The 13,922-nt window shown below is 38.4% G+C and overlaps 1 protein-coding gene across 1 annotated transcript in view; it reads left to right on the forward strand.

Moving 5' to 3' along the window:
* The first annotated feature begins 7,000 nt into the window (after positions 1 to 7,000).
* SHQ1 (SHQ1, H/ACA ribonucleoprotein assembly factor) overlaps positions 7,001 to 13,922 on the forward strand; it is an 88,645-nt gene continuing 81,723 nt past the window's right edge. The window contains 3 exon segments of the mRNA XM_065885890.1: positions 7,001 to 7,143; positions 11,989 to 12,053; positions 13,718 to 13,840. Coding sequence (XP_065741962.1) covers positions 7,001 to 7,143; positions 11,989 to 12,053; positions 13,718 to 13,840 — 331 coding nt within the window.

A 13,922-nucleotide genomic window follows, 5' to 3' on the forward strand; every position in this document is an offset into this window, starting at 1 on the left:
ACCTGGAAGAAATGGACAAATTCTTAGAAAGGTATAAGCTTCCAAGACTGAACCAGGAAGAAACAGAAAATATAAACAGACCAATCACAAGTAGTGAAATTGAAACTGTGATTAAAAATCTTCCAACAAACAAAAGTCCAGGACCAGATGGCTTCACAGGTGAATTTTATCAAACATTTAGAGAAGACCTAACACCTATCCTTCTCAAACTCTTCCAAAAAATTGCAGAGGAAGGAACACTCCCAAACTCACTCTATGAGGCCACCATCACCCTGATACCAAAACCAGACAAAAATACTACAAAAAAAAGAAAAAAGAAAATTACAGACTAATATCACTGATAAATATAGATGCAAAAATCCTCAACAAAATACTAGCAAACAGAATCCAACAACACATTGAAAGAATCATACACCATGATCAAGTGGGATTTATCCCAGGGATGCAAGGATTCTTCAATATACGCAAATCAATCAATGTGATACACCATATTAACAAATTGAAGAATAAAAACCATAAGATCACCTCAATAGATGCAGAAAAAGCTTTTGACAAAATTCAACACCCATTTATGATAAAAACTCTCCAGAAAGTGGGCATAGAGGGAACCTACCTCAACATAATAAAGGCCATATACGACAAACCCACAGCAAACATCATTCTCAATCGTGAAAAACTGAAAGCATGTCCTCTAAGATCAGGAACGAGACAAGGATGTCCACTCTCACCACTATTATTCAGCATAGTTTTGGAAGTCCTAGCTATGGCAATCAGAGAAGAAAAGGAAATAAAAGAAATACAAATTGGAAAAGAAAAAGTAAAACTGTCACTGTTTGCAGATGACATGTTACTATACATAGAATGTATAAAACTAAAAATGCCACCAGAAAACTACTAGAGCTAATCAATGAATTTGGTAAAATTGCAGGATACAAAATTAATGCACAGAAATCTCTTGCATTCCTATACACTAATGATGAAAAATCTGAAACAGAAGTTATGGAAACACTCCCATTTACCACTGCAACAGCAAGAATAAAATACCTAGGAATAAACCTACCTAGGGAGACAAAAGACCTGTATGCAGAAAACTATAAGACACTGCTGAAAGAAATTAAAGATGATACCAACAGATGAATAGATATACCATGTCCTTGGATTGGAAGAATAAATATTGTGAAAATGAGTATACTACCCAAAGCAATCTACAGATTAAATGCAATCCCTATCAAATTACCAATGGCATTTTTTACGGAACTAGAACAAATCATGTTAAAATTTGTATGGAGACACAAAAGACCCCAAATAGCCAAAGCAGTCTTGAGGGAAAAAAAACAGAGCTGGAGGAATCAGACTCCCTGACTTCAGACTATACTACAAAGCTACAGTAATCAAGACAATATGGTACTGGCACAAAAACAGAAATATAGATCAATGGAACAGGATAGAAAGCCCAGAGATAAACCCATGCACCTATGGTCCACTAATCTATGACAAAGGAGGCAGAGATGTACAATGGAGAAAAGACAGTCTCTTCAATAAGTGGTGCTGGGAAAACTGGACAGCTACATGTAAAAGAATGAAATTAGTACACTCCCTAACACCATACACAAAAATAAACTCAAAATGGATTAGACACCTAAATGTAAGACCAGACACTATAAAACTTTTAGAGGAAAACATAGGAAGAACACTCTTTTTTTTTTTTTGGTGGTACGCGGGCCTCTCACTGTTGTGGCCTCTCCTGTTGCAGAGCACAGGCTCCGGACGCGCAGGCTCAGCGGCCATGGCTCACGGGCCCAGCTGCTCTGCGGCATGTGGGATCTTCCTGGACCGGGGCACAAACCCGTGTCCCCTGCATCGGCAGGCAGACTCTCAACCACTGCGCCACCAGGGAAGCCCGGAAGAACACTCTTTGACATAAATCACAGCAAGATCTTTTTTGATCCACTTCCTAGAGTAATGGAAATAAAAACAAAAATAAACAAATGGGACCTTATGAAACTTCAAAGCTTTTGCAAAGCAAAGGAAACCATAAACAAGATGAAAAGACAGCCCTCAGAATGGGAGAAACTATTTGCAAACGAATCAATGGACAAAGGATTAATCTCCAAAATATATAAACAGCTCATGCAGCTCAATATTAAAGAAACAAACAACCCAATCCAAAAATGGGCAGAAGACCTAAGTAGACATTTCTGCCAAGAAGACATACAGATGGCCAAGAAGCACATGAAAAGCTGCTCAACATCACTTATTATTAGAGAAATGCAAATCAAAACTACAATAAGGTAACACCTCACACCAGTTAGAATGGGCATCATCAGAAAATCTACAAACAACAAATGCTGGAGAGGGTGTGGAGAAAAGGGAACCCTCTTGCACTGTTGGTGGGAATGTAAACTGACACAGCCACTGGGGAGAACAGTACAGAGATTCCTTAAAAAAACTAAAAACAGAATTACCATATGACCCAGCAATCCCACTCCTGGGCATATACCCAGAGATAACTGTAATTCAAAAAGACACATGCACCCCAATGTTCACTGCAGCACTATTTACAATAGCCAGGTCATGGAAGCAACCTGATAAAGAAGTGGTGGTACATATATACGATGGAATATTACTCAGCCATGAAAAGGAACGAAATTGAGTCATTTGTTGAGACGTGGATGGATCTAGAGACTGTCATACAGAGTGAAGTCAGAAAGAGAAAAACAAGTGTTGTATATTAACGCATGTATGTGGAACCTAGAAAAATGGTACAGATGAACTGGTTTGCAGGGCAGAATTTGAGATACAGATGTAGAGAAGAAATGTATGGACACCAAGGGGGGAAAACCATGGTGGGGTGGGGATGGTGGTATGCTGAATTGGGCGATTGGGTTTGACATATACACACTGATGTGTATAAAATTGATGACTAATAAGAACCTGCAGTATAAAGAAGCATACAAACAAACCAAAAAAACAACTGACACTAAATTTTTTGGGTTATTTGTATGGAAATATGTTAATATAAAATTTTCAGACGTTACATGAAATTTCTAAAAATCTTATATGATCTGGTATAATGTTAGAAGTCATAATTCTAGTTATTCCTTTAAAATGTATATCTCAGAAATAACTAAATTTCCTTGTCAATTGCATTATTATGAACTTTCATGAAATCGTTAACAGTAGTCATTTTTAAGTCTTTTGTCATTTTCAGACAGTTCTGGGTGTACTCTGATGCTTTCGCAAAAATGTTCCTGTAAAAGGGTTTCATCTTCAAGGAATTCATGGAAAAGACTCTGACAAGTACAGGTTTCTGGTAACTGACTATACTGCTGAACTGAATGAATAAGCGTTTTCAGAACTCTAATGGAAAACTGATGAATTCATAAAAGTGCTAACAAAAGATCAAGAGGAAAAAAAATTAATTCGATGGGACTGAGTGAAGTGATGAGGATGACTATAATTTTGGCGACTTTCTGTTTGAATAAAAAGAAAAATCTCACAAGGACTCAGAGGCAAAAAATATACAAATCAATTTTCACTGCAAAGTAAAGGAGCTGTTACAGTGGAGGATTCCTGGACTGAATGTCACTATTATGACATCGTAAGAGTGTGTTTCGTGTTTGGTAATTGCAACATTGTTGCTTTTGTTGTGGTCATCCATTTACAATGCTTGCTCTCAGTTTATTTATCTCTTGTGAAAATAAAATACAGTGTGTGTGTGAAAAAAATAAAAAATAATAAAAATCGGGAAAAAAGAAGGGAGGAATGACTTAGAAAATATTAGAACAACATAAGAAGTTTATAGAAATTTTTGTATCTGAAATGTACTGTCACCTTATTATCATAATCATTGATTAAAGGAATAAAGAGGAAAAATGTGAATTAAAAAATAAATAAAATAAAATAAAATAATAACAGTGGTTAAGGTGTAGTTTTCAGATTCTATGTAAGATCCCACCATCTCCCCAAAATGGCTCAGAGAATGAACTAGAGTTATAAACAGCTTATTCAGGAAGCTATTTCCAACACAGGTTAAAAGTATGTTCTTTAAGATAACGTTGTCTTACTTGCCTAAATGCCTGCCACCTTCTGGAAGCTAGGAGCACTTCATTAAAAGACTCCTAATAGTAGCACTTTGTAATAGGGTTGAAACTGGAATTGTTTATGGAAAAAAATTTTTTTAATTTGACATTTAATCTTGAGCCTTGTGAATCACAATTAAGTTTGTTAGACCAGAAGGGGGGCTAATTTAATATAATTGGAGATGGCAGGTTATATGCTTGTCCTCAATAAATTGGCCACAGAAAAAACTATTTTTAAAGTAGTGAAAGGCCATCCAAAAGTAGGCCTTAAGAAAATGGAAAAAACAAACAAAAATAAATAAATACAGCAACTTCAAATGCTCAAAAATAATGAAAATTTTCATTCTTGTTTGCGTTCCCTCTAAAGCAGAGTTAAAATGAAACGTTGAAATGATGTGTTTATTTTCAAGCAACGTCTATATCTAGAAACAGGAACTCAACTGGATCTTTGAATCGATATTGATATGCCTAAAAAAGTACCCAAGAAAAATAATAAAATAATGTTGCAGACTTACATTTATAGTGTGATAATGTACCCATGCACATACAGACATAAAGTAACAGGGTGCCTAGAAATATGTACATAGAAATATAAAAAGCTCTGCAAGAGTGGCTAGATGGATTACTCTTGGGGAAGCAGAAGAAAAGACCGAAGTTGGACAGCAATCAAGGGAACTTTATCTGTAGTCTGTTTTTTAAAAAAGAGAATGAGCTTCTAACTGGTGTAATTTATCACTAATTAGAAATCCAAGTAAACAAATCCCTGTTATATATATCAGTATTTTATGATATAGCAAATGCAATATATATTTCATCGAAATAAATAACAGCAGCAATGTACCATATACTCTTTCTGTGTTGCAATCTTGTGTGTGTGTGTGTGTGTGTTGCCAAACAAAGAGTAAAACATCCAGGAAATGCACAGCTCTACTTTGTAAAGTGCTTTCAAACAGACTTTCCTCATGCATAGCTTTTAATAATTTAAAAATATTAATGCTTGTGACCTCCAGGAATGAGGTCCCATGGTAAGTGTAAAGATTCTTTTTAGAGAAGCTAATTTGGAATGATCCAGCCAAAGGTCTATCTCAAGGGACCTTTTGAGAGCTTTAGTATTTCCAAGTTTGTATCAATTTATTTTCATTATTGAGTGCCTATTATTTATAAGGCCCAATATGTTCTGAAGCAGCGAGCCTTGTGCTTACAATGGGAAAAAAGTTGGGTATGTGGTAATATTAAAGGGAGTCAGCTCTATAGTATTTTAGAGCTTGGGCTCAGTTATCAGACTCACTTGAGTTTCAATTTCCATTGCACCACTCACTAGCTGTGTAATCCTGTGCAAACCATGGGGATATATAAAGCCTAGTTCACGGAGCTGTCAATGGGGAAATGAGATCATTATAAAGGATACTGTGCAGTGCTGGCACACAGTGAGTATTCAGTCAATTCAATTAGTTCCTCTGCCACCCAAGGAATGGATGAATGTGTAAAGAGTGCTCTTTAAACTGTTTTACACATAACCTCTTTGTCTTTATCAAAACTCCTAGATTTAAGCTGAATGATTTTTATTTTGAATTTTTTATTTTATTTACTCCTGTTAATATGCTTTAATGAGTCTTAATTAATTTTCAAGACTCATAAAAAATTGGAGGTTGAAAAGGCTTTTGAGGTTATATGGTCCACTGTCCCCAGAGATGACTTTCACCCATCTTCCACTGATATTTAAACCCAGGAAATAAAAACATTTCCTGGACTATTCTAGTTACTGGTGGAGTAACAGGAAATAAAATGACAGGGAAGAAAGGCCAAGGGAATATGCACGGGAGGAGGGAGACTAGTGAGAGAGGCATTAGGACAGTATGACCAGCATAGAGTAAAAAGGGGAAATACAAGGAAGAGAAGGAAAAAAGACAGAAAAGAGGACCTCGATTAAGTGTAAGGAGAAAAGTGAGAAAATGAAAGAGGGTAAAGTACAGAGGCATTGCAATTCGTCAATTGCAGGCACTAACAGTGTTTAAGAGTCAGACATTCTGGGTTTTGGTAATTGTAAAATGCATGATCATAAGACATACTGCTTAATCTCTGTGAGTCGTGTTCTTCGGAGTTCGTGGTGTAGATTAAACGAGCTAAGTGGGATGGACGCTCTCTAAACAAGAAAATTCTGTTTAAATAGGAGCTAGGAAGAGGAGAGAAAGTGGCAGAAAAAGATACAGGGAGAGGGACGTGTAGGGGGAGAAGGAGGAGATAGAAATCGGTAGAGACAGATGGAGAGGGAGAGGGAGAAAGGGGAATTGTTGACAAAGCAGGTGAGAACTAAGGAAAACCACAGTAACGATGCTTCTGTGGCTACTGCGGTGACGGCTCCAACACACCGAACACTGACAACTTGCCAGGTATGTTGTTAGAGCTTTACATGCATAATTCCGTGCTGTACTCACATCATCTCTACGAGTCTATGTTCCAGCCTCATTTTATAGAAGAGATATCTGAAGTACAGAGAGGTTTTGTAACTTCCCCAAGGTCTTACAGCTGCGAATAGGAGAGAAGGGATTCAAACGCGGGTCTCTCTGCCTGCAAAGCCAATGTTCAAATCATCTCTAAGAACCTCCAAAGAGGCTTGGTGGGTCTAAGGCAGACTCTAGCCCAGGTTCTTCCAAGTTATGCCCTGGGTTCAATTTCTGCGCCCAAAGGCTCATTCACCACTTTCCTTCTCCACCTCCCCACTAACAGCGTCCCGTCTCCACGGAGATCGCCGTGGGGCGGGACTTCCTTTCTCACGCACGAGCACTTCCGCCTCGAGCCGGAAGCGCCGTGTCTAACAGAAGGGGCACCGGACCGTGGGGACTTCTTGGAGAGTTTGAGCGGCAGGACTGCGACTGCTGCGAGAGTGACCGACTTGGGCACCAGAGTCCGGCGTGGTGATGCTGACCCCGGCGTTCGACCTTAGCCAGGACCCCGACTTCCTGACTGTCGCTATCCGCGTGCCCTACGCCCGGGTCTCCGAGTTCGACGTCTACTTCGAGGGGGTCGACTTCAGGTTCTACGCCAAGCCGTACTTTCTCAGGCGAGTTGCGGGTGCCTGGCTCCGGGAAAAGCGTGTTTTGGGGATTCATTTATACATTTATTCACTCATTAAATAACTGCTTATCGAGGGAGGATGAAAGAACAAGAGAGCACTTCTCAGCATCACGACTACGTTTTCCCGAGGTCCCTGCAGCACGTGCTGAGGAAGCGAACTCTTCCAGGCGTGCGTTCTGGATGTTGCAGAAGCTCATCCTTTCTTTTTTTTTTTTTTACATCTTTATTGGAGTATAATTGCTTTACAATGGTGTGTTAGTTTCTGCTTTATAACAAAGTGAATCAGTTATACATATACATATGTTCCCATATGTCTTCTCTCTTGCGTCTCCCTCCCTCCCTCCCACCCTCCCTATCCCACCCCTCTAGGTGGTCACAAAGCGCCGAGCTGATCTCCCTGTGGTATGCGGCTGCTTTCCACTAGCTATCTCTTTTACGTTTGGTAGTGTATATATGTCCATGCCACTCTCTTGCTTTGTCACAGCTTACCCTTCCCCCTCCCCATATCCTCAAGTCCATTCTCTAGTAGGTCTGTGTCTTTATTCCTGTTTTACCCCTAGATTCTTCATGACATTTTTTTTCTTAAATTCCATAAATATGTGTTAGCATACGGTATTTGTCTTTCTCTTTCTGACTTACTTCACTCTGTATGACAGACTCTAGGTCCATCCACCTCATTACAAATAGCTCAATTTCCTTTCTTTTTATGGCTGAGTAATATTCATTGTATATATGTGCCACATCTTCTTTATCCATTCATCCAATGATGGACACTTAGGTTGTTTCCATCTCCTGGCTATTGTAAATAGAGCTGCAGTGAACATTTTGGTACATGAGTCTTTTTGAATTATGGTTTTCTCAGGGTATATGCCCAGTAGTGGGATTGCTGGGTCATATGGTAGTTCTATTTTTAGTTTTTTAAGGAACCTCCATACTGTTCTCCGTAGTGGCTGTACCAATTCACATTCCCACCAACAGTGCGAGAGTGTTCCCTTTTCTCCACACCCTCTCCAGCATTTATTGTTTCTAGATTTTTTGATGATGGCCATTCTGACTGGTGTGAGATGATATCTCATTGTAGTTTTGATTTGCATTTCTCTAATGATTAATGATGTTGAGCATTCTTTCATGTGTTTGTTGGCAGTCTGTATATCTTGTTTGGAGAAATGTCTGTTTAGGTCTTCTGCCCATTTTTGGATTGGGTTGTTTGTTTTTTTGTTATTGAGCTGCATGAGCTGCTTATAAATTTTGGAGATTAATCCTTTGTCAGTTGTTTCATTTGCAAATATTTTCTCCCATTCTGAGGTCATCCTTTCTTAAACCTTCTTACATCCCCGCCTGGAAGAGATTCCGGAGCCACTGTAAAACGTGGAGTTTGGGACTATATCGCCTTTCCATTTTCTGTCCTGTTGCCCTAGTTCTTGTCCCTTTTTCTGTTTTCTTTTCGCTCTGCTTTAGTCGTCCTTGCCCTGGGACAGCGCGCGCTGACTTCCCAGCTGACCCGTCCATTTGACTTTTCTCAGTCCACGTTCTGTTCCCTGACCTCTTGGCTGACCGCTCCCTATTCCCTGAAATTTTCGCCTTCTTTGGCCCCACCGCCGCCAAAGTCCTCTCGTTCTCCTACCTCCTCGTTGTCTGCTTCTCTGTTTGGTTTTTGCCCCCTCATTGTGGTTGTTGCCCCCCAAGCCTCAGGGAGGGACCTTCAGCACTTGTCTGTTTGCATTTTTCTCCTTGAAGAACCGTAACAGCAGTTTGCAGCTAACCCCTTCTCCTCCCCTTTCGTGTGGCGGGCAAGCAGTGCGAGGTGGCGGGTTAAGTACTTGAGTGCATTGTCTCATTTTACCTGGACAGCGATCCTTAGAGATAGGCATTATTATTAGCCCCATTTTAGAGAGGACACAGCCAGATTATTCTTACTTAACATTGTCAATACCTTGTTCTCTCCTTTCCGCCAAGGGAAAATCCATTCTCCTCATCTTTCTCATTCCAGCCTACCTTTCCTGCCCAACTAAGTACTTTCCCAGCACAGACATTGTTCTTGAGTTGAGCTGGTTCCTTCACTGGGCCTGAATCAGTTTTGCTCAGACATCTATTAGGCCTTAACTTAATCCATCTATCCGAATATATTGCATTTCCCTACTTCTTCACTCTTTCGTTCTTTTGCTTGATTTATCGAGCTCATGGTATATTCCAGACTCTGTTTTTGGTATTGGGGATGTGGTGGTGTCTTACGTAGTTTTCATTCTAGTGGGGAGAGAAAAACAATAAACAAGTAAACATATAACTACAAATTGTGGTAATTTCTCTGAAGGAAAGTAAAGTGCACTGATAGAGAATAAAAAGGAGCCTGGGTTTATACAAAGTGGCCAGGGAAAGCCTTTCTGAAGAGGTGACATTTAAGCCAGAACGTGAAGAATGGGTAGAAGACGCTGATGGTGTTAAGAAACATTTATTGACTTTTTACTTCAGGTTACTGCTTTATGTAAATTATCTCACTTGATTTTAGGACAGTCCTATAAAGTAGGTTCTGTTATTTACCCATGTTACAGATGAGAGCGCAGAGGCTCAGAGAAAAGATATCAAATGAGATAGGATTGTAAAATAAATACAATACAATAAAAATTTCAAAATAAAAGCCACTTGCTTAAGTTTGGGAGTTTTAATGAAGACAAAGTAAGAGGACGTGTGAAGCAATTGCAATTTAAAGAGTAGTTTTAATACAAATTCATCCATTCCTTGGGTAGCAGAGGCTCGGGAGTTGTGGGTCTGAGCACACTTAAAGTTCTGTGACTTTTAGCAAGCTATTTAGTCTCAGTTTCCTAATCTGTAAAATGGAACTAATATTAGTGATCTTAAAGAGTTGATGTGAGGATTGAGATAATACATGCATGATCCTTATTACTGTGCCTGGTAATTATGTATTCAATAAGTGGTGGGTATTATTATTTATTAAGAGCATCTTACTGTTGCAGTTACCTGCTGCTAAATAACCAAACCTAATGGTGTTAAACAACAATCATTTAACTCCCTCTCCTGGTTTTTGTGCCTTAGGAATTTGGTAAGGGCTTGGCTGAGCTGTTCTGGCTTGAGGTCTTTAATTTAGTTGTAGTCACATGGTGGCTAGACCTGGGACAGGAAGGGCTGAAGCAACTGGGGACTGATAGGGTGGGTGGAGGAGGGAATCTCTTCTCGAGTGGTCTCAGGACCTCCCTGTGTGTTCTGTTTTCATGGTCTAGTTTGTGATTCCTTCAGGGAGTTGGACCACTTCCATGATACCTGAAGGTTTTAAGGGCAGATATTCCAGGGAGCAAGGCAGAATCCATGTCATCTTTTATAACCTAACCTCAGAAATCACAGTGTCACTTCTATATTATATGGGTTAAAACAGTTCCAGAAGCCCACTCACTTTTAAGGGGAGGGGACATAGATTGCACTGTTGGGAGGAGTGATGTGAGATGGACCATCTTTGGAAATACAGTTTGCTACAGTATACCAGAGATGGATAAAACCTCACCCCTGTCCTTGAGGAATTGAGAGTCTAGTGGGGAAGGCAGATCTGTGAGCGAATATGATTTCACCATCACGCATTATGAATTTAACTCTATAGTTACAAAGGGTTTAGGAAAAGGGAGATGATAATAATAGTTTACATTTTCTGAATGCTTGCCTACTGTACCAGCCACTAAGCTTTTTGCATTATCCTTTCTTCCTCAGAGTAACCCTAGGATAGATTCTGTTATTTTTCCCTTTTTATGAATGATGAATATGAGCCTTGAAGTTAATGAACTTGTACCAAGAAAGTTACAGAGCTAGTAAATGGCACAACTTGGACTTAAGTCCACAAAAGGACTTAATTTAGATTCTGAGAGTAAAGTTAGTGTTTGTATGCATGATAACAAACTAATTTATTCGTAACTGAATCTTTAGGCTGAGTTTAGAAGAGATTTTTGTTTGGAAAACGTGTTGTAGCTTCAGGAAACATTGGGATCAAAGGTAGGTAGGTTGGAAAGCCCCGGACCTTTTGGGGTCTGCCAAATTTGATGATGATGATGATGATGATGATGGTGATGATGTTAGAATAGGTGGCATGGAGGAGGGGGGTGTGGGAGGAAAGGAGGTTCATATTTTAAGTTTGGAGTGGAATGGAGTTGGCCTCATGTAGTACTGGTGAGTTTAAATTGTCTAGTCAGTATCAAGGCAGCGAGAGAAGCTTTTTTAATAGAAAAGTGACAATCAAATTTCTGTTTTAGAAGAATTCTTTTGGGGCCTCGGTGGAAGACTGACTGACCCAGAGTAAAACTGCAAACAGGGAAATCAGTTCATGTCCTTCAGTAGGAAAGAGGGGGAAATCCCCATATAGTATTAATGAGATATGAGAAAAACCCTTTTGCTTTCTGCCTTTTTTTGTACTACTTAAAAGTAGTAATTTGCCCAATATAAACAGTTGGTTTTGTTGGTTCTTTATTCTTTCTCATTTCTTGATTCTTTTTTGGAAGCTAATTAGTACACTTTTATTGAGCCCATGCTGTATCAGGCACCAGGTATATAAATAACTCCCACTAGGAAGGGAAAAAACTGTAACAGTAATGATATCTAATATTTATTGTGGCTTTTCTTTTTAAGTGTTTTATCAGTGACAGCGCCTATTCAAACAGAAAGATGAGTCATCTCTGATTTCTTCTTAGCTAGAGAAGAAATGTAAGTTATTTAGTTTGTAAAATTTAAATGCTAGGATTATCCTTTTAAAATTGTTGATGTTTACTATCACGGATGGTCCCTTATGATGCTTTGTAATTTAAGGACTTCATGAGACCTTTTATTAAATCTGCAGATTAACCCTTCCTGGAAGAATTGTAGAAAATGGAAGCGAGCAGGGATCCTACGCTGCAGATAAAGGTATTGCCTTTGGAATTTTTGTTAGTTTTTTTTCTTTGGATTCTTCCTGTTGGAGTAGTTAAATAATAATCTCATGTACTACGGGGACCTTTAGGTGTATGGCAAGTGCAATCTGCCCCTGTCACTCTTTATCGTTTCTTAATGTCCAGTGCCTGTTATTCATGGATTTTTAACAATTACATTTCCTCAGTCCTTTAAAGTACTTCACAATATTCTTTAAAGTAAAGTTCAATTGGTCATATACTCTGGCTTTGCTTTCTAGAAGTTTTATTTCCTACTTCTCCCTCCATTTAGTAAGTTAGATTGTTGGAGGTGACTGATTAGAAAAGATGTGGATGATTTTTGTAAGTTGTGAGTCGAATGTTTCTTTTTCTTTTTAAAAAATTTTTTAATTAAAAAATTACAGTTTTTAAAAATTTATTTTTTAATTGAAGTATAATTGATTTACAATATTGTGTTAGTTTCAGGTGTACAGCAAAGTGATTCAGTATATATATTCATATTTATATATATATATGTATTTGTATATATATTCTTTTTTCTTGTGCAATTTTCAATCTTAAAATTTAATTACATGTAAGTGAGAGAGAAACTGTCCATAGGGGGCATTTAAAGGCTGATTGAATTTTCTACTCCTAATTGATAAGCCCTTCATTTCAACTTGTCTTGAAACCATTTATTTTCCTTCTGTAGAAACCACTGGATTTTCCTTTGTCACTGGATCTGGAGTAAGAATAAACTTGTGTACTGTTGTGTGATTTATTCAGTGACTATTTATTGACCTCAGTGAACTAGGGTAAGGGAGGAAAGATGGGATGAAAGAGTTAAATGACAAAGTTCTAACCCATAGCACAGTATAACTAATGTGGTAATAAAGTATAATGAAACTGCCTTTCTAGGTAGTAAATCTGCTTTTAATTGCAGTAAGTTGCATACAGGAGTAAAGTTATTAAATCTTGAAAGTATATGGGGGTTTAAGAAGGTTGTATATGTGGAAATATTTGGGTTTAGTTGTAGCTGATACATTAGAATATGGGTTAAGTGCACTGAAAGAGGTAAACTGTTTTAAAATGTAAGAGTAGTGAATAATGTAATCCATTCATAGGCAAGCCTAGATGAAGCTGATAAACCCAGTCAAGGAAAGAAAAGGAGTACACAGATGGAATCTGGGTCTGCGTTAGACAGACTTTAGGGATATATTTCTTGAGATATCAAGAACTTTATCAAGCCGTCATTGCCTTATTTAAGATTTCATGTATATTTGAAACTGCTGCTGTTCTTCATTGGATTAAGTATCCTGATTTTCCCCCCCGAGTCCAGAAATAAATCTTATGAGTAGCTACGGGTAACCCTAAGCTATTGCCTTCTCAGGCCATTGCATTTTTGACTTGAACCTTTACTATTATAAATAGGTGAAGGTGATATTGGGTAGGATTTAAGCATTCTGTGGCTTTAACAGATTAATTTCTCATAGAGGTGACAGCTGAAACAGTGGTTCTGAAAAATCTTGTTTGAGCCTTTTTCACTAACTGTATAATAAGGGCGTAATTTTGGAGCTCTATGTAATAGAATTACAGTTTACCAAGATACCTGTTTCTTAACTGTATTTGTGAAGTCTTTGAATTTTTAAATCTAGCTAAGCATAAAACAAATTTATCTTTAAGGAATTTTTACCATTCGATTGCCCAAAGAAACTCCTGGCCAGCATTTTGAAGGGCTGAACATGTTAACTGCTCTACTGGCACCAAGAAAATCCAGGACTGCAAAACCACTTGTGGAAGAAATAGGTATGTTTATTGCCTTTGGGAGGAAATACAGGTAAACGAATATTTGTAATGCTGTGTGTTTCTAGGGGAAAAGGGATATAGC

The sequence above is a fragment of the Phocoena phocoena genome, chromosome 10 (assembly GCF_963924675.1).
Source record: "Phocoena phocoena chromosome 10, mPhoPho1.1, whole genome shotgun sequence".
Classification (NCBI taxonomy): domain Eukaryota; kingdom Metazoa; phylum Chordata; class Mammalia; order Artiodactyla; family Phocoenidae; genus Phocoena; species Phocoena phocoena.